The 22,023-nt window shown below is 36.1% G+C and overlaps 1 protein-coding gene across 4 annotated transcripts in view; it reads right to left on the minus strand.

Moving 5' to 3' along the window:
* The window catches only part of CCDC91 (coiled-coil domain containing 91), a 288,769-nt gene that overhangs the window by 135,460 nt on the left and 131,286 nt on the right, over positions 1 to 22,023 (minus strand). For all 4 annotated transcript variants that reach the window (XM_006140252.3, XM_014587159.2, XM_006140254.3 and 1 more), the window contains one exon: positions 16,059 to 16,166. In XM_006140252.3, the coding sequence (XP_006140314.1) occupies positions 16,059 to 16,166 (108 nt within the window). The remainder of the gene's footprint in view (positions 1 to 16,058; positions 16,167 to 22,023) is intronic.

Genomic DNA, 22,023 nt, shown 5'->3' on the forward strand with positions numbered 1-22,023 from the left:
ATCAGTAATTTATGTTCCTGCATTATCAAAAGCCCACTGTCATAAATTTAAAAATATATTTTGCTACTGAGTGTTTAATTTAATAATGCTCTTTTTCATCTGCCATTTTTAAATGTGCACTCTGACCCTTTGAGGTCAGACTAAGAAATGAGTTTTCTAAGCCTTTATTTGTTCTATGAAGTAAACCTGTTTCAGGGTGCTATGGTTAAAATGCGTCACCCCAACATTCTTGTGTTAACATATGGTGGTAATGGGATTAAGAGGATGAAGTTTAATCTGACCATGATGGTGAGAGATGGATGTCTGGGAGGAGATGAGGATTAGATGAGGTCATCAGAGGTGAAAGTGTGAACAAATCCCAGAGTGTCCACAGGGACAGGGAATGACCGCTCCTGCTTGCCATGTGCGGCCCGGTGCAGCCTCGGGCTCTGCAGGGAGGGCCAGACAAGAAGGCCTTCCCCAGACACAACGCCTTGACCTTGGACCTCCAAAACTGTGACCTAAGTAAACCGCTATTCTTTCTAAATCACCCAGCTCAGGCTTTTCTGTCACTAGTCACACAGAAAAAAAAAACACAGAGAAATCACTTTTGAAAAATTTTACAGCTCTGTTCCTCCCTTTCTTGTACTAGGATTTTTTCATACTTTTTTTTTGTATTAATTTTCTGGTTATTTATATGCCTTAGATTTTACTTATTAATCTTCATTTTGTCAACCCATTGCCTGTTTGAACATTAACACATTTATTTTTTTAAAGTTTTATTAATGATGGTGACTGTGTGAAAGCATATACATGTGTGCACAGCAGAGAGAATAGAGAGAAGCACCCCCAGCTCTCACATCAAGGCTCCTTCCCCAAAGGGTCCTGCGCATGTACGCAGCCAGTGATCGGGAGAGAGAACTTCAAATGTTCACAAAACAAAAGTAATTAAAAAAACATTTGAGATACTATATGTTTATTGTTCCATTTTGATCATTACACACTGTAATGAATACATATATACATAGGGTTGTCAGAAAAGTCATGATGTAATGCATATGCATATATAATGAAAATAACACTATACTCCATAATTATGTAAAGTCTTACATGTTAATTACAAATAATTTAAAATAAATAGGGGCCAACCCCAAGGTTTAGTGCTTAAGGGAGCCAAATGTCATATTGGCTGAAACTGTGGATTGGATACCTGCTCCAGAAGCCTGAAAAACACACCAGGAACATATACATGCCCATAAGCTTAAAATCCCTACAGGATGGAGAAATGGAAGAAAAGGGATTGAAGTTTGACCAATCCCTATTGGAGAGGGCTTTTTCCCTCTCTTCATCTCTCTGGATCTCTCCAGCAACCATGCATATCCTCTAGCAAATAAGATAGAGAGACAGAGAGAGAGGAAGGAAGGAGGGAGGGAGGGAGGGAGGGAAGGAGGGAGGAAAGGAAGGGAGGAAGGAAGGAGAAAAATAAATACATTACAGAACAAAAAGTAATTAGTACATTTTTTAAATATAATAATATCCAGCACACAACAAACTAAAATCCACAATGATTACAATCTTATTGAAAATTCACAGGCAGGAAATGAAGCAGGAAAATAGAACTCATAACAACAAGAAATTCACCCAAATGGAACCAGAAATTATATAGATGATAGAATTAATTAACAAGGATATTTATTAAACAGTTACTACAGAAATATCTCAGAAAGCTTTTTGTTTTGTTTTGTTTTGTTTTGGAGAGGTTTTTGCTATAAGGCGCACACACTCACCAGAAAGAGAGACAGAGAAATAGAAAACGAGAAATCACTCCCTAGGAGGAATAGCCACACCAGAATCCCTTCTCCTCCATTCTCCTCTTGGGATCCTGGGCACACATGCACACGCTCTCGGCTTGAGTTTAAGCTACCAGGTCCGGGACTCGAACTGCGGTCGACTACATGAGAGTCCAGCAACATAGCCATTACACAGTTTGCTGGTCCCATCAGAAAGTTTTATAAAAGAAAAAACGTATGTTAAAGATACATATGTATAAAAAGAAAGATATAGAGAATATAAAAAGTTAAAATCAAATTTCTAGAGAAATGAAATATCGGAGAGGAAAAATAAACTGCATGAGGTTAATAGCAGATTAGAAATTCTGTTACAGAAGAAAAAAGTTAATAGCAAAAGAACACATGCTTTCTTCCAAAACTGGAAACAATTTAAGAACATCAACTCTACCTTTACAAATTTAACATTACACTGGAGATACTAACAATGCAGTAAAGACAAAAACAGAGAGAGAATCACGCATATTTAAAAAAAATCTGTATTTCAAGACAACATGATTGTCCATGCAGGAAACAGGAAATAATTTCCAAAAGAAACAAAGCTCTTAAAACTTTTATCTCATGGATGAAATGAGTTTATCAAGGCTACACAATACAAAATATATAATTTCAAAAGATTATATATCTAACAAGAGCCAATTGGAAATTGATATAAAAAGCAGTACCATCTTTAATCACACTAAATATAAAGCAGATATAGCAAAGTATGTATACAATTTGTACAATGAAAAGTAAAAAACATTGATAAAAAGAAATCTAAGACAGAAATAAATGAACAGATATATCATTCACATATTACAAGATTCAGTCAATCTACAGTTTCAATAATCCAACACAATTCAAATCAAAACGATACCATTAAGAATTTTTTTGATAACTCAGTAAGCTGATTCTAAAGTTTATACTGAGAAATAAAAGAATTAAAAGAGTCAAAAAAAGAGGGCCAGCAGGTGGGAGTTAAGGCACTAGACTCCCACATGGCTGACTGTGATTTGAGTCTCAGACCAAATCACACCAGGCACATGTGCATGCAAGCCCAAGATCCTGAGGACAACAGAGAAGAAGGACTGCAGGGTGGCCATCCCCCCTCGGTTGGGGCAAGTGATTTCTGACTTTCCCTCTTATTGTCTGTTGTCTGTCTGTCTCGTTTTCTGGCAAGCACACATACCTTATGGCAAAAATCTTAAAAAAATGAAATTTTCTTTAAACAAAAATGGTGAAGGGCTGGCTCTGTGGCCCAGTGGTTAAGGCAGCCAGATCCCACATGCCAACCCTACGGCTCAAGTACTGAACACCAGGCACTGGTGTTTGCATGCCTCAAATTCTGACAGGATGGAGGAATGGAAGATAAAGGAGTACAGAGTTAATATTCTCCATGGGGGTGGGGTTGGAGGAATCTTTCTCCCTTTTCTCTGTCTCTCTGTAGAAAACACATATGTGTTCTGGAGGGAAAAAAAAAAAAAGAAGAGATGAGACAAGACAGGACAGGACAAAAAAGGAAAAAGAAAAAAGTGGAGACATTACTACTGATTTCAAGACTTAGCTGTAAAGCTACAGTAATCAAGACTATGTTGGTACTGTCATTTAAAACAATAAAGCAAAGTCTTAAAAAGTATCCACACATACATTGTTAATTGATTTTCAAAAAGATGCAGACTTAATGGAGAAAAGGAGTTTCATAATGGTGCTGAAATAGATACTCATAGGCAAAAAAAAAATTTTTTTGAGAGGTTTTTGCTATAGGGCGCGTGCGCTCGCCAGAAAGAGACAGACAGAGAGACAGAAAGCGAGAAATCACCCCCTAGGGGGGATGGCCACGCCGCAATTCCTTCTCCATTCTCCTCTCGGGATCTTGGGCACGCACACACACGCGCCCCGCGTGAGTTTTAAGCCACCGGGTCCGGGACGCAAACCACGGTCGACTACGAGAGAGTCCACTGACAGAGCCATTACGCTAACTGCTAGTCCCAGGGCAAAAAAAATTTTTTTTTAAATTAAACAAAACAATCCAAACTTTATGTAATATACAAAAATTACTCAACTATAAAACCTAAATTTATAAAAATTTCCAGAAAAAAATAACCTTTTTGGTCTTGGGTTAGGCAAGGAATTCAATATTACACTAATAGTACAGTTAATGAAAAAGAAAATAAATATAAATTTATCAATATTAAGAACTTAATATTCTTTCAAAGACACTGATAGAAAATAAAAATTTGTGAGCGCATGCGCCCTATAGCAAAAACCTCTCAAACATATACAAAATAATAAAATAAAAATTTAAAGCAGAGACTAAATAGAAAACACATGCAAACCACATCTATGAAAAGAGACCTGGGGCCATCAGGTGGCATGGTGGATAAGGTGCTGTATCCCACTTGGCTGGCTCTGTGGTTCAAGTCCCGGACCTGGTGGCCTAAAAATCGCACCATGTCCATGTGCATGCGTGTTCAAAGTCCTAAGAGAATGGATAAGGGATTGCTGTGTTGCAATCTCCCCTGGATGTGAAGGTGATTTCTCACTTTTCATACTTGCTCCCTCTTTGTCCAGCGAGCATGCATGCATATGGCAGAAAAAAAAAAAAAAACAGTAAAAAAAGACCTGTTTAAATTGAGAAAATACAAGAACATCCAAAACAAAGTAATAAAATCAACAAATCAGAGAGTAAGCAAAAGATTAAAAGCAGATATTTAACAAAGAAAATATACAGATGGTAAAATGCCACAAACTGTAAAACTGATGAAAGTACATAAGCTTAAAGTAAACTACCAAAAAGAAAAAAAATTGAGTACCTTAGTCCATACATAATATCACGAAAAGCCAAACTAATTATGTTTTAAACTCTTGGTTTATTTCTATTTAAGTGTATTCCATGTTATCTGGCCAATATGACAAATAATCTGTACCAGAGTAAAAAAAAAAAAAGTTTGATTTTCAGTTTGAAGGCATTAATGTCTTAAACAAGGAAAAAGATTTTCTCATTGTTTCTACAGGATTCACAGGAATACCTCACTTGTTTGTAATTTAACATTATGTCACTTATTTTATTTCTACTTTCTTGCTCTAAGTTCTTTTCCCTATAGTCCTTTCTCTCTTTCTTTTTTCAATGTTAAAGGTGCCAAGACCAAGGTATTTTTCTGTCCTGCCCAAACAGAATGAGCGTGGATGTCTTGTAACAATCTATCATTACCAATTTTCTTCTACATAAATTCAGGGGATATTTTGAAACATCTCTCTGATCTGGAGCTGTAATGACTGACAATCATATGAAAAGCCAAGTCTGATCGAATGCCTGAGCCATACAGAAAAGAATCATGTGATATGCAGGAGACCAGCATAAAGCACCCACTCCTTAACCTTAATTCAACCCAAATATAATATAGTCAGGATGTGAAACAAAATTTTAGATTGAAACAATTATTTAAATGTTGGGATGATTCTCTTCTTTTCAATTATAAATACGAACATTCTTAAATATTAATATTTAAATATGAATGAACATCTACCTTCAAACCAAAAGAAACTCTTGCCTTCCTCTTTCCGTGTATGCAGAGAAAACAAGGATTATTTTTTATTTGCTTGAGCTCCAAGCTGTCTGACTTATTTCACATGTTCATTCATTATTAAACTATATGTCAACTTTTTGAAATTTATGACACACTTCTAGGTGCATACACGTCAGTAATAAAGTCTGGCTTACAAAAATAGATATTTAAGGGCCAGCTATTAAGGCAGTTGAATTCCACACAGATGATTGACTGGTTCAAGTCTCAGACCTGGCAGCTTGGAAAACATGTCAGGCATGTGTGTGTGCATGTCCAAAATTCCAGGAAGAGAATGGAGGAGAAAAGACTGAAGCATAGTTATCTCCCTTGGGGGATGATTTCTTACTTTTCCCTCTCTCCTTCTTTCTCTCTCTGTCTCTAGAGAGTGCATGTGCCCTATAGCAAAATTTTAATAATAAATAAAAAACCCAAATAGATATTTAATTAACAGCATAAAAGTTTTAGAAAGATAAAGTCAAATCTTGATGTTTTAAAGTACAAAATTTCAGTGACCTAACACGTAAACATTTCTATTTTATTTCCAGAATGATAAATATTCCAGAATGATAGACTCCCTCCAAGTGGTACTTCAGTCCCAAACTCCTTCTACTTGTGGTTCTGCTACTGACAGGGGTTTTAATGTTTTCTCTTACACGCAAAAGAGGAAGGAGATGGCAGAAAGAAAGCATCTACCATCTTGGTCAGAAAGTGGCATATGTCATTTCCACTTACTGGTCATCAGTGAAAACTAGGCTACTTGAACTTTATTTACCATCCTGGAAAATTGTAATATAAACTAATAATTTCCATTTGAAAAAAATTATGTTGTATCAATTGTACTATTAGACATGTAATTTCATGGAAGCACAGAAGGAAAAGCAGGCTTTTATGAACAACAACCACTCATTAGAAGCAAGCGGACAAGTTCCCAGAGAGAGCAGCACCTTGCCGGTGACAACTCTACACTAAGTAAGGAAGACAACAAATGTTGGTGGGTGGTTAGCTCTCCCTGCCTCAGCAGGATGTATAAAATATGAACTCAAAATAAATTATAAGATCACCAGAGTAAAATTTCATAACGTCAAGGATAAGGAAAACTATTAAAAATAACCAAAGAGGAAAGATACAGTATCTACAGAAAACACTGACAACTAAATCAACATAGACATTTCATAAGCAACAGAGAGATTTAAAGGCAAAGGGATAATATATTCAGAGGAAAGATAAGTGCTGTAGACTTTTTATTGTTCTGAAACATTGACCAAATAATGAAATAACAAAAATTATCAGAAAAAAATACTAATTAAACTTACTTTAAAATTTATAGACTATAACACGGGGAAGAAATTAAATACATGAAGAGAGAGAAAAACAAGAGACAAAGAAAGGGAAGAAGAATTTGTCAATATATGGGTAAAACTAATACAAACTGAAGGAAAATAACAACAATGTTCTTCCACCTCCATAGATTCTTAGTTGGAAAAACATCTGTAACAAAAGACAGTTTACAAAGAAGAAAAACAAACAAATTTATTAATATGTATATCTTTTATACCCAACAGAGTATCCAGGTAATTAGTAGTTCTGAAAGAGGTAGTTTTAAGTTCTGGATTATACAGCATAGTCAAAAAACAAACACTGAATTTTTAGAAAAGTGACAAATCAAAGGGAAAGGAAGGCATTTCCAGAACAACTTTTGGCAAAGGGACTAGACTGCAGATAAAGACTAGTTATGGTTACTATAGTATGTTGATGCAGACTCCTCTGATATTATTACCAAGCAAATAGAATGAATCTAGGGTTATTTTTGGTGGTTAATCCTACTTCTATCAAGTAGAAGGTGAAGAGGTGAACAGATACCTTTTGTTCTTTCTGAATCTCGTCCTGTTTTTAGCACAGAAATTTAATGTATTGGCTTCTTTTTAACTGTCTTTAATTCAACCCTGCATATTTTAGGGAGGTATATTCTGGTTTATCGTAGTACTAAATGTAAATAACAACATTTGGGGAATTTCAAATTATCTACAACTAATATTAAACAACAGGTATATAGAAAGTTAAGAGTAAAAACACAGTGAAGTCCCTATAATATTGGTCCTTTAGGAAAGAAGAGAAAGGATCATGTAATAGAGAAGCTGATATTTCCATTTGTAACTTTTTCCTCATGCATAAAAGGTATTTACATATTACATATTACATTTACATATTACATCATTATAAGGCAAGGCAATTTTTTTTCAAGTTCATTTCTTTCTTACATGAGAAAGAGAATTACGGAAAGGGAGACACAGACATCACAATGGGGCTTCCATGTTGTGATCCACCCCCAGTCTCTGCCTGCCTGGATCACAGGCACAGTAGGACAAGAGGTTTCGGGACAAGGACCTCTTCTTCTGTGCATCTAGTTGCATTACTACTGTACCACACCTAGTCCCTAAATAGTGAAACCACAACTCTAACATTTTTTTGTTTACCCTAGCAGGCATAAAATCAGAAAATAAATCATTGACAGTAAATCACTAATTTCAAATGGAAATAATGGAAATCTATAAACAACATACAATACCAGCAGAATACACACTCTTACTAACTCACATGGAATATTCTCTAAGCACATATACCATATTATGGACTATAAAACACACCTCAAGAAACATAAAAAAATCAAAATTATATAACATCTGTTCTTAAAATGCAATGAAATTATACTAGAAATCATTAATAGTAGGAGAGTTGAAAAATCCAATAGTACTTAGACATTATACAACATTTACAAATAACATATAAGCCAAATACCAAAAGAAATTTTTAAATATTGAGAGTAGGGAGCTAGCAGGTAGTGTGGAGGTTAAGGCACTGGGATCGCATATGGCTGACAGTACAGTTCATGTCCTGGATCTGAGAGCTTGAAAATCACACTGGGTACATATGCATGGGTACCCAAAATCCCAAGAGAATGAGAAGAGATTGTGGTGTGGCCATCCCCTCTGGGGCATGAGGGCTGATTTCTCTCTCTCTCTCTCTCTCTCTCTCTCTCTCTCTCTCTTCCCAGTGAGCACATGCAACCTATAACAAAAACTAATAAAAATTAAAAATTGATAGTGAGTTCCATACATTGAGTTCTCCTCGCCCTCCCTTTCTGCACTGTCTCCTTGAGACCCAGCTGCTTATCTGGCTGAGCCTCCTGAACACATAGTGACCATTACCTTCATTATCACATTGAATTTATCACATTGAATTAGACTATGGCTGGGACTATTCCAAAGTTATGAGTACCCCTCCCACATTAACATCACAAGATTAGGGACACTAAACCCTATACATACTCTACTGATTCTATTAAATCAATAAGCTAATCCTTTACTATAATCTTTAAGCAATGTATGTACAAATCAGACCCCTATCTTGGTGACAAGAAATCTGCATTGACTTTTAATTGACTTATGAATGCTTTGTTCTTATTGGTATAAAACTGAACCTATGCTCATGACAGCATGAACCATTCTCCACAAGGCCATCAATGGCAACATTCTTTTCCCAATATAAGTTAACTCATGTCTTCTCCCACTGGAGCTCTTGGTGTGTTCTTTGGAACTGGTAAACATTACAGGCAAGCCCTCTCAGATTTGGGGCTCCCCCAGAACAAATATTTTGTACTTAATGAAAACAAACTTGTCAACGTTTGTGGGATACAGCAAAAGCAGTACTTAGAAGGAAATTTAGAGCACTGAATGCATATACTGGAAAAAAGAAAACTAAATTCAATAATCTAAGCTTCTACGTTATGAAATAAGAAAAAGAAAAGTAAATTAAATCTAAACTAAGCAAATGAAAAGAAATAATAAAAATAAGAGCAGAAACCAATGAAACTGAAAAGAAAAACAGAGGAATAAACAAAATAAAAAGCTAGGTCTTTGAAAAAATTAAGAAAAGTTGTTAATTCTCTAGCCAGGATAATCAAAAAAGAGATGTCACAAATGACTAATATGTGGCTAATTCAGATATGAAAGAGGGAGTATCATTACAGATTCCATGGATAGCAAAAGAAAAATAAGACAGTACTATGAACATATCTATGCCCACAAATTTGGTAACTTAGATGAAATAGATCAATTCATTGTGGGACACAAGCTGGCAAAACTCATACAAGAAGAAATAATATAACTAGGATACAGTGGAAATGACCATGTTTTGGGTCACTGGAAAAGTCATGAGGCATTTCTGCATAGAAAAAGACAACAATGGAAAATAAAGCAGGCACTTATCATCTACCAAACCTGTGGTGCCTTAATCTTAGATGTCCCAATCTTCAGAACTGTGAGAAATACATTTCAATTTACAAGAAAAAGTTTATGGTATTTTGCTATATCAAACTAAAACAATAACTTTCCAAAACACAAAGCACTAGGCTGAGATAGCTTCATTGATGAATGTTAACAATTAGTGAAATTATCATATCAATTATCTACAATTTCAGAAGACAGAAATGAAGGAAAAGCTTTCTAACTCACTCTATGATGTCAGCAGTACCCTAATACTAAAACCAAAGGCATTACAAAAAAGAAAACCATAGACTAATTATTTCTCACAGAGAAGATACATAAAAATCCCCAACAAAATAATAACAAATTGAATTCAGCAATGTACAAAAAAGAAATCATACAACAATGTGGAGTTTATCACAGATATGCAAGCCTTGTTCAGACTTTAATAACCAATTAATGTAATCTACCACACTAACAAACTAAAGAAGAACAAAATGATCATATTTATAAATACAAAGCAATTTACAAAATACAACATGCATTCATATTAAAGATTATCAGAAAACTAGAAATAAAGGAGAACTTAATCAACATGATAAAGAGCATCTTTAAAAATCTACAGCCAAAATCATTTTTAATGGTGAGGAACTATAAACTTTCCCACTAAGATCAGAGATAAGACAAGTATGTCCCTTCTTACCACTGCTTTTCAACATCATACTGGAATTCCTAAGTAATGAAATAAGATAAAAAACAGAAATACATGTATATGAAGATGGAAAATAATTTAAAATATCTTTTTTCAAACATGAGATGATTATCTAGATAAAAAATATGAAAGAATTTACAAAAATCTCCTAGAACTAAAAAGTGATTAGAGCAAGGTTGTGGGAAACACGTTTAATATACAGAAGTCATCACTTTCTTAAGTCCTAGCAATGAACAAAAAGATTTTGAAATCAGAAACACATTACCAGTTAGACTAATATCCCCAATATAAACTATTTAGCTATATCTAACAAAATACGTATAAGCTCTATATAAAGAAAATAGCATTTTGATGACAGAACTCAAAGAACTGCTAAATAAGTGACGAGGTATATCCCATGTTCATGGATAGGAAGACTCAACACATTCAAGGTATTAGCAATACATGAAGAAATTTCTAATGATTGCAACTGAGGGTATCTAATGAGAAATGGCAGCTCTGTACCATACAATGGACAAGATAGTCCCCTACAACAAAGAATAATTGTCCCCAAATGTCAATAGTGCCAAAGCTGAGAAATACTAGATCAATAAAACAGAACTAAAATCCCTGAAACCTGCACTCATATGGTCACAGACTTTCCCCAAAAGTGTTTGGGTAATATGGGGAGGAGGTAAATTTTAAAAAATTTCATGTAAAATATGCATTATAAAAAGAGATGCAGGGATTTGAACTGCCTTTTGCACCAAAACAGACTCTTACTTTTATTCCATTTTCCCCAGGTCTTTCTTAAATATCCTCATACAATCAAAGAAAGAATATTCTTTTGTATAAATGGTGCTGAACTAAATGGGCATTTATAAAATAGGGAGAGAAAAACTTTTAACTATCTCATCTCCTCATACCCCAAAGTTAATTTAAAAATGGATCACATACTGGCCTCAGCAGATGGCCTAAGGGCTATGTTGATGGACTCCCATACAGTCGACTGCAGTTCAAGTCCCAGACCTGGTGGCTTAAACTCATGTTTAAGTATGGGCCACCAATCTTCTTACCTGGATAACAAATAGTTTACCGGCTTATCTACATCTAATATTCTCCCACCAACTTGATTTTTATACTGTAGCCAGAATAAAAATTCCAAAATACAGATCTATGACATCTATTCAGATGTCACTTCTTTAATTTATGCCTTTTAATATCACCCAATTTCCTACGAAACAATGCAGAAAAAAAAAGTTCTATATGATCCTCTCTATGGTATATAATTCTTATTCATTTTTCACTCTGAAATAGCGACACTCCTAACATTTATATTCTATCCATTGCGGTTTTTTTTTTCCTTTTTTTTTTTTAAGAGTGATTTTTTTGCTATAGGGCACATGTGCTCACTGGGGAGACAGAGAGAGAAAGTGAGAAATCGCTATTCCCTGCCAAGGGGGTAGCCACACCACAATCCCTTCTCCATTCCCCTCTTGGGATCTTGTGCATGCACGCACATACACCCAGCATGAATTTCAAGCTGCTGGGTCCAGGTCTTGAACTGTGGTCGACTATATGGGGGGTCTAGCGATGCAACCATTACACCATCTGCTGATCCCAACTGAGGGATTTTTAATAAGCTATTCCATCTACCTCTTTCATGCTAAGCTCAGCTCTGATCTCACTTAAATACATGGATCTTAAGAGCACTCATAAATCTGGTAAGTCTTCCCTCACCTACTATGGAGGAGCTAATTGTGTCAGCGTACCCCTGGATGTGCTCTCATTTAACTACTCATTCCATCATAATTATCACACTAGTTTGCAGTTATAAAATCAGACCATATTGCTTACTAGACGCACTGTGCCTGGCTTTTTTCCTTACTGTTACATCCTTCTAACAAAGCAGACTGCATGTCATATGACATTTAAAATCATAATAATTAAGGACAAAAAAGGAGCTGGGATAAAATATAAACTTTCAGCCCCACCCTATGTTGTCCATTGATCTCATTAATCATGCCTATCATAATGAAACATCCATAAATCCTCTAAAGAAAGAGATTCAAGTGGCTGGACTCCCAAGGGGTCGACTGCAGTTCGCATCCCGGACCCGGTGGCTTAAACTCACGCCGGGTGCGTGTGCATGCGTGCCCAAGATCCCAAGAGGAGAATGGAGAAGAAGACATTGTGGTGTGGCCATCCCCCCTGAGGGGTGATTTCTTGCTTCCTATCTCTCTGTCTCTCTCTGTCTGTCTGGTGAGTGCACGCGCCCTATAGCAAAAAACTCTCTCAAAAAAACAAAAAAGAAAAGAAAGAGATTCGAGGCCTTTTGGTTGGTGAACAAATCCACGGGTCAGGAGGCTGGTGCCCATAGAGAGCATGGAAGCCCCACATACCACTTCTTCTCCATAGTGTTTCCCATGTATATCTTACACCTAGATATTTAAAATGTAAGTAAAGTGTTTTCCTGAGTCCTAGAGCCATTCCAACAAATGATCAAATCTGAAGTGGAAGGCAGCTCTGGGAACTCCTAACTCTGTAGCCAAATTAAACAGCAGTGTATGTACCCTGGAGACCCAATACTTGCTACTGACATCTCAAGTCAGGGCAATCTTCTGGGACTGTCTTTATACTTATGGAGTCTGATGCTAATTCCAGGGACTTGGTATCACAAATGAATTGTATTGTACGTCACCCTTAGTAAATAGGTACCTGGAGAACCAATTGTTGGTATGGGAAACTCCCACATATTTAATGTCAGATAGGTTGTAAATCAAAAGAGCATGGAGGTACAAAAGGTTTTTCTAGTACTTATATACAGTAGTGGCCCCAAAGTACATGTTTAAAAATGTAGGGCTGGCTCTATGGCCTAGTGGTTAACGGAGCTGGATCCCACATGGCCAGTCATTGAATACTGGCCCTCGAGACTTGAGAAACATGCTGGATGCATATGTGTGTATGCCCCAAACGCTAACAGAGTGGAGAAATGGAGAAGGGATTAAGGCGTAAACACCTCTCACTGGAAGGTTCTCTCTCTCAGTATCTCTCTAGCGAGTGTAACACCCTATGTCAATTTTGAAAAAGAAGAGAACTACAGACAGATAAGCATGAGGTAGGAAAGCATATAGGTATACTAAATCTAGAAATTAGTTCTCTAAAATTACTGTGGATATGCCTTTGACAAAAAGAGCTGACTATAAATAAATAGATAAGAAAACAAAAGAATCATTACCCTGAACAGTAACAATATGACACTTAAAATGATTTTGGGCCCCTAATATTCCATAGACAGGAGGCAAGCAGAGAAACTGTATAAAATCCAATATCCATATTTAATAGAGACAAAATTGATACTGAAAAAAATGAAAAAAACTTTTAAGCACAAGGAACAATGAACTAAAGACCTGTTCTGAAACAGAATCACAACAAATTGAAGAGCAATCACTATCCCCAGGCAAGAACTCCTATTTAATCCATCCAGCAAGATTTTAGCATTGCTACATACTAACAGTAAACTATGTGTCTCTGATTCTTCACCTTTCCTATGAGGAGTGTTTACAATAAATACCCTACTATTGTTTAACCACTGTATACTAAATATGCTGGGAGTATACAGTTTATATTCAGTTTCTAGTTCTTCAAGTCAAAAGGACCATATAGCTCTACCTGATAATAATGTGGAATCATAGCCATCATTCCCCTCCTATCACCCAGAAATCCTGGACTTTTGAGTTTGAGGCCATGACTGGATAGAACTTAAAGATTTTCTCCTGTAAGGACAGGATGTAAAAATATGCCTGTAGGACACAGAAAGTGAATGTTGGTGACCAATAGAATACAATGCGGTATATAAGTCCAGCAATATTTCCTAGTTTATGGCAGGATCTCACTATCTGAGCCCCCTTAACAATTAGGTGGGGCCATGTGGATATAAATTGGGACTAGAAGTATCATTTCTAGGTCAGAAAGTTTAACTGCTGATAAGATAATGAATAGAGCTCGCTCTCTCTCTCTCTCTTTTTTCTTTTTTTTTTTTTGGAGAGGCTTTTGCTATAGGGGGTGTGCGCTCACCAGAAATACAGAGATAGACAAGGAGACAGAAAGCGAGAAATCACCCCCTGGGGGGATGGCGATGCCACAATCCCTTCTCCTCCATTCTCCCCTTGGGATTTTGGGCACGCACTCACATATGCCTAGCATATGTTTAAGCTACTGGGTCCAGGACTTGAACCACAGTTGACCACATGGGAGCCCAGCAACATAGCCATTATGCCGGCTGCCGGTCCTGAGAGCTCTCTTTTATTCGGTGATGCTAACAGGTAATGTTCCAGTTAGGAATTACACTACCAGAAAATTTCTCGGGAAGAAGAAAACAGATGAGACAGAACCCAAGACAACATCCAGGGCATATGGCGACATGAGTAAAACAAAACCTTTTTGCCGTCTAAAGCCAGAGAGTTTCAAGTATAACCCAGACAATCCTGGAAAATAATATGCCTGATGCTGTTTTCCACTGTTCCATCAACTTATTTCTTCTTTGTAATTTTTCTGTACATTCATAAAGGTATGCACTTCATACATCTGGAAACCTGGCATTTTCACCACCCAAAATACTAAAACCTGTTAGATGAAATTTGTAAGATTCTCTGTATTTTTTCTTCTAAGCCATTTATTAAAGTAACATTAAATAATATTTAATAGAATTGACCCCAATGTTGAGGATGGAGTGGCATGTTCATAAATCTCTATTGTAATTCTATATACCTTATTTTGTTTCCCAATTCTTAGGAAATTTTTTCTCATTATATAAAACCACTCCTTTAAGGCAGATATGGGCCCAATCTTGGTAGTGTAATCATTAGAGTAATGACCTACAGTGCTAGAGCCAAACAGTCAATCATGGGTTCAGATCCCTATTCAATCTGAAAACATGCTGAGTGTGTACATGTTCAAAATCCAGGCAACCTGCAGGGCTATGGAAAAGTGGTCATGGAGTGATGAAACCCTAATGAGAGTGTCCACCTTTTCTCTGTCTGGAGTGTACCTGCCTGTCTCTGTCTCACTGTCTCTCTCTGTCTGTCTCTCTCTCTTTTTCTGTTATTTGTATGCATGGATGAATTTAAAAACTAAAACAAAAACACCTTAAAGATGACTTAATTTTCATCTGAGCATATCTTTTATTATTGAAAAATATTCCTAGGAACTCCTTGCATACATCATTTATAAGAGAAATCCATTAATTCTCTTCAACTGACTGTTCAATTTAAGTGGGTAATCATTTCAGACATTAAATAAAGAAAAAAAAAATAACTGAAAAAATCAAATAAAAACCAATGCCTACATGGAAGGGAAGATAAAATAAACATATGTAAGTTATTTAACATTTCAAATGTTACTCAGCAATCTATGCCACTAAAACTCATTCACACGCCACAGTGCACTTACTGCTATCTTCTTTGCTTCCTTTATTGATGAAAATTATTATAATACAGAATTGACTTAAGAATAATAACTAATTTGAGGGAGATCCATGTATTTTAGGTCTTTAGTCCTATTCTGAGTATATCATAAAATTCTCAAACTTTGAGTTTACATAAGCCTATTTTTTCTCCAAAATACACCAAGGAGAAAGTAAATGGCACGAAACTGAATAAACAGTTATAGAGCTCTCAGGGGAGGAGAGTCAGAAGAAAAGTATAAACATGTAATAGCTGTGCACTTTTATTACCTGCGCATTTAGCAACTCCTCACACTTGTGTGCTTGCTTCTCAATTGCAGAAATGTACTGTTTTTCAATAGCTTCTGCTTGTTGCTTAACTGAAGACTGCAGCAGTGCCTAAAAACAAGCAAACACAGTCATTTGGATGACAGACAAAACGAGTCTACTGTTGGCATGAGAATTTTTTTGACAGTTGTTCATAAATGAAATATGATCCTCTTCTGCATTACAAAATATGATTTGTAAATCTTGAAGACCATTTACATATAACACTATTTGAAATTTTCAGTTTTAGGTTTTCCTATTGCCAAGATTACAGTTTTTTTGGCTCGGATGTTCCTTCTACACACCTTCTCTTTAAAAAAGGCCAAGTCATAGAAGATGATAAAGAGAGTGAGTAGTTCTGTTAAATATAAATTCAGTTCAGTGAAGACCACACAGGACGAGAAGTGTATGAAAGCTGTAGGAAAGAAAAGGGGGAAAAAAAAAAAAAGGAAGAAAAAGCCAGACATATTTCACTGGCTGACAAAACTCCACATCCTCTCGGCAAACTGTAAGATCCCATGGGCCAAGCATGATCTTCAAGACCACAAGTCAAGTAAAAGCAGATGGAAACTCTGAGCAACTTCAAACACAAAACCCTGTCCCCTAGGAAGTTCACGCCCCTAATGCAAAAAGGTATAAGTTGAAGTATCTGAGTCAGAATCTCAAAGCAGTACTCAGAAAAAGTAATCATATTCAGGAGACTGGACCCAAATGGGTAGTGCAAATGCTAGAACATAAGTCAACCGAATATAAAGATGTCACCACTATTCTAAGGAGAGACAAATTAGCATTTGAAGATATTCCACCCTTGAATGACTGGAGATGCTTAAAATATTATGATCTTCTTTCTTTCTTTTTTAGCATTATGTGTTATACAAACATGTTCCCAATAATATCTTATATTCTATTTATAAATTCTAAATCATTCTAAAATATGCACTCAACCATATGCATAAGAACTCTTAGTAAATATTCTATTTTTAAAGGCCTATCTGGATAATAAACTACTCATAATCAAAATAGTAAGTTAAAACAGACACATGTCTTATAGAAAACAGACTGTTGGCACATTCACCAAGAAAAGAAAAATAAGCCAAATCTCTTAATCTCTGTTTTGAAAATAGATTTACTTGGTTGGAAACAACATGCATTAAGATACTAAATAAACAAGTATGCATTTAAAAAACAAACTGAGGTAAAGATATTTTTTAAATCTCTGGATAAGTCTCAAAGTTTCAAATAATTAACTTTCTTCTGCAAAAGTTCAATGGTCTGATGATGCTAGTATTCCTACAATTCAGTTGTCACTGGGAAGCTGCAGAATTACTAGTAAACTAGTAAAGGAAAATCAAGCTATGACTGCTATCCAATCAAAATAGAAGGAACTGCTTACTAAAACTACTTCAGCCTTTGGTTTATAAAATAAGGATCTTCTAATTTTGGTTAGATACCAAAATTTAATTCTCTTAAACTGTGACAAGATAATATCAATCTCTCAATGACTTTTGATAAAATGTAATATACTATTTGTTGGACTTCAGAAAATTTAGATAAAAAATGATATAGTCATATACATATAACATGTATGTCCTAGGAATAATCGCAGTAACTTTTGTTAAGACAAAAAGGACAAGGGATTGGGGATATGACGGAACTGTTCTGCTTAATGGAAGACCAGTTCCCAATTGGTCGCACAGGTCCAAATAATCCCACAAACTAAATACCCAACTCTGATTTTTAGTAGATTATATTCTTTGGAGGGGAAGTAAATTAATAAAATAGTATTCTTTCCTTATAACCAAGACATATGATTTGATTGAATGCTGTCTTTTTTCCCTCCAGTGACTGATCCGTACATCATACACTCATTGTTTTCTAAATTTCAAGGAGAATGATGAGTTGAATAACAGCCAAAGCTGTGGTTATGGAGTATAAAGAAAAAGTAACTGGCCTTGTAGGTCATATGGCCTCCGTCAGCACCATGCAATGAGTTAAGATCCACATATCTTCAAAAGGGACACAAAGGTAAGTACACAAAGATTTAAGAAACAAAACAACAAAAACACACAACTCAAAGGCTTAAAAAAACAAAACAACAAAAACACACAACTCTTTCTTCCTTGGGTCCAGTCTAACATTGAAGACAGATGTTTTCTTGATAATCACACACATGCAGGCTTATACCAGAGAAAAGATGCCCCAACCCTGCCTGCACGGCTTACCACTGTACACAAAGAACATGAAGCAGGTAAAATAGTTAGAACCTAGAAGCTTGAGTTAAGAGTGAAGGTAAGTGGTAAGACAAGAAGATAGAAAAGTAGACAGAGGCCAGATATTGAAAGACTGTATGCCACCAAAAAAAAAAAAGTTTAAAAATTTGGACTGTACTACTCAACAGTGAGATTATTGGTAAAATCAATAATCCAAGCAAATGAGATAATTTCCAAAAACTGTTCCTACTATTAGAATATTAACCATTATGGACATACAAATATACAAGGGTACTAGCCATCTGCTTCTGTGGCTTGTTCTACTATTATATAACTGAATATTTATCATCCAATGGAATATATCAAAATAATTGCCTTTAAATTTCTCATATATTTTAAGTATAAAAATGAAAATTAATCTTAACATTTCCTAATTTATTATTTTCCTTTAAATTATCTATACTGATAACACAAACACAAGCCTTCCTTGGTTTTATATGACACTAGAATATAAAAAAGTGATTCCTGGGACCAGCAGATGGCATAATGGTTACGTCACTGGACTTCCATGTAGTCGACTGTGGTTCAAGTCCTAAACCCAGATGCTTAAAACTCACGCTGAGCACATGTGCACGCAAGTCCAAGATCCTGAGAGGAGAATGAAGAAGAAAGGATTGTGGCAATGGTGATTAAGATAGCTGGATTCCACATGGCCATCCGCCTGGGGGTGATTTCTAGCTTTCTGTCTCTCTCTGGTGAGCACATGCATCCTACAGCAAAAAAGTCTCTAAAAAAAAAGTTTGAGTCCTCGACCCAGTGATTGAAAAACACAAGTGCGTGTGCATGTGTGCCCAAAATTATGAAAGGAGAATGGAGGAGAAGAGACTGTAGCGTGGTCAATCCTCCAGGAGGGCTTTCTCACTTTTCGCCTCTTTCTTTCTCTTTCTCTTTGCTTCTCTAGCAACTGTGCATACCCTATAGCAAAATTTTTTTTAAAACTGTATTAACAGTACCAACATTTATTAGAAAACTTACTAAGCTTCGAATTATAAATACTGAGTTTATTTACCAAAATTTTACCAAGTACATTTAATTCCAATAGATATCTCTCATTTTTGTTTGTTCTTTGTTTTAGTTTTTGCTATAGGGCTCATGTGCTCACCAGAGAGAGAGAGAGAGAGATCACCTTCCCGGGGCAATGGTCATGCTGCAATGACCATCTCCTCACTCTCCCCTTAGGATTTTGGGCATGCATACACATCCAGCAAGATTCTTAAGTCACCAGGTCCAGGACTCAAACCGCAAAGCTGGTCATGTGCGATGTAGCACTTAATCTTCACACCACCTGTTGGCCCCAGATATCTCAATTTCTTTAAAATTATTTTATTTGACTTCAATTATTATTATTTTCAAATTCTGACTGGAGAGGAACAGAGAGAGAGGGAAAGTGAGAAAGTAAGCCACCAGGTCTGTGACTTGATACGTGGTCAGTCACGTGGGAGTCCAGCACCTTTAACCACCACGGTAACTGCAGGCCCCTCAATGGTTTAAGTTATTATTTCAGATTAGAAACATTCATTCCTACAACTTCATGGGCTCAATTGTGGATAAATAAAATAGTGTGTGTGAAGGACAATAAATCCTCAGAAGGCAACTCATACAAAATAAAAATCATACTGCTTCATCTAACACATATGAGCAGTAGGTTTACATTTCTTTAATGGAATTGGAAATATGCTGGTATTTCAATGATCTTATAAAAGCCCAGCCAAAATTGACTACTGCAATCTAGACTACAGTCTGCTATCCCAACAAATTCGCATTTTTTCTTCTCCTATGAGATATCCCAATTGTTACAGATCTGATTCCAGTCTCATCAAATTAAATGTTTTGTCCAGACTCACAGAGCAGATCTGCCTAAAAACCCAGATGGTCTCAAACATCAATATCACATTGGCATGAACACTATGCAGCTAACTGTATGCAGCAGAATTTTGTGAGTCATAAAAAGTTTTATCAAGTCTTTAAGTCACATTTTGCAGAGAACAGTATAAAGCTATGGAACAAGCCAGAGGCAAACTGTGAAATAAATATAAAACCCCAACTAGATTTTAAGCCCTGGAATAAGAAGCTTTGTTTAATTCACTGATATACCCAATGTACCTACCACAGTGCCTGACACATAGAAGACATTCAACAAAAACCTGTTGAATAAACTGAATAGCTAAATTATGACTTAGGCATGTTCAAGTCTGATTATTTGCCTATTTAGAAACATTATTAAGACTTTTATGTTGGGGAACCAGCAGTTAGCGTAATGGCTATGTCAGTGGACTCCCACGTAGTCGAACACGGTTCACGTCCCGGACCCGGTGGCTTAAAACTCACGCCAGGCGCGTGTGCGTGTGTGCCCAAGATCCTGAGAGAAGAATGGAGAAGGGATTGCGACGTGACCATCCCTCCTGGCGGGTGATTTCTCGCTTTCTGTCTCTATGTCTCTCTCTGTCTGTCTGGCGAGCGCACGTGCCCTATAGTGAAAAACCTCTCCAAAAAAAAGACTTTTATGTTGAAATGTCTGTAATTATATTGTTAGTTTAGTATATTGACTAAAGTAGCAGTGTCACCTGAAATCAAGTATAGTTTTACTTTTCTTGAAAATATATCATTATTTTCTTTTCAAACATCTACTTCACTTTCATTTTAAAATTTTTTTGTTTATTTACCTATGTTTCCACATTTTAAACTAAAAAGAAATAAAACTGAAAAGAATCTGTACAATGGGTAAGTTTAAATTGATGCGATACTTTGATTGTTTTACTGGTGTAAGCCTTCTTTCTGAGCAAAACATACTTTGAATTTTGTAAGACTATTAAATTATTAGAATGTCTTATAATGTTTCCTCAAAATTTCAAAGCTACTATACATGAGTTTGTTACTCAAAAGGAGAGTCTACTTGACTAAGACATTTGTAAAAAATGATGAATCATAGTCATTTTACTGAATCATTAAGCTATCTTTCTCCATGAGCTTTACATACCTGCGTTAATGATAATGAAACAAAAGCTGTGGTTAAGAAATGTGTCCAGCGGCCAGCAGGTGATCTGGTGGTTATTTCTTTTGTTAAGAGAGAGATTTTTGGTGTAGGGTATGTGTGTTCACCAGAGAGACAGAGACAGACAGAGGGAAAGAAAGTAAGACATTATCCCCTGGCGGGGGGGTGGGGAGGGATGACCATGCCGTAATCCCTTCTCCTCCATTCTCCTCTTGGGATCTGGGGCATGGGCACACATATGCCCAGCGTGAGTTTCAAGTCGCCAAGTCTGGGACTTTTAACTGTGGTCAGCCTTGTGGAAGTCCAGCAACATAACTATATACCATCTACTGGTCCCCAAATAAAATAATTCTTTAAAAGAAACAAAAAAAGAAAAAAGAAACATGTCTGAAATCACATGAAAACAGAGTAAGACAAAGAACTGAATTTGGCTCTTTTCCTTCCTTTTCTTAACTATTATTCTAACCCAATAAAACCAGATTTCTTTCTTCATGAACTAAGCACTTACTATCACTCAATTGTTCATTCATTCTTCATTTATTTTACCATGATTTACTGAATGCATATTCCTAGTCCAGACACAGCTTAAAGTACTAGGGATACAAAGTGAATGAAACACACAAGGTCCTTCCCCTGCTAAGCTTACAATACTGGCAAGGGAGTAGGG

Source organism: Tupaia chinensis, unplaced genomic scaffold (assembly GCF_000334495.1).
Source record: "Tupaia chinensis unplaced genomic scaffold, TupChi_1.0 Scaffold000028_1, whole genome shotgun sequence".
Lineage (NCBI taxonomy): Eukaryota > Metazoa > Chordata > Mammalia > Scandentia > Tupaiidae > Tupaia > Tupaia belangeri.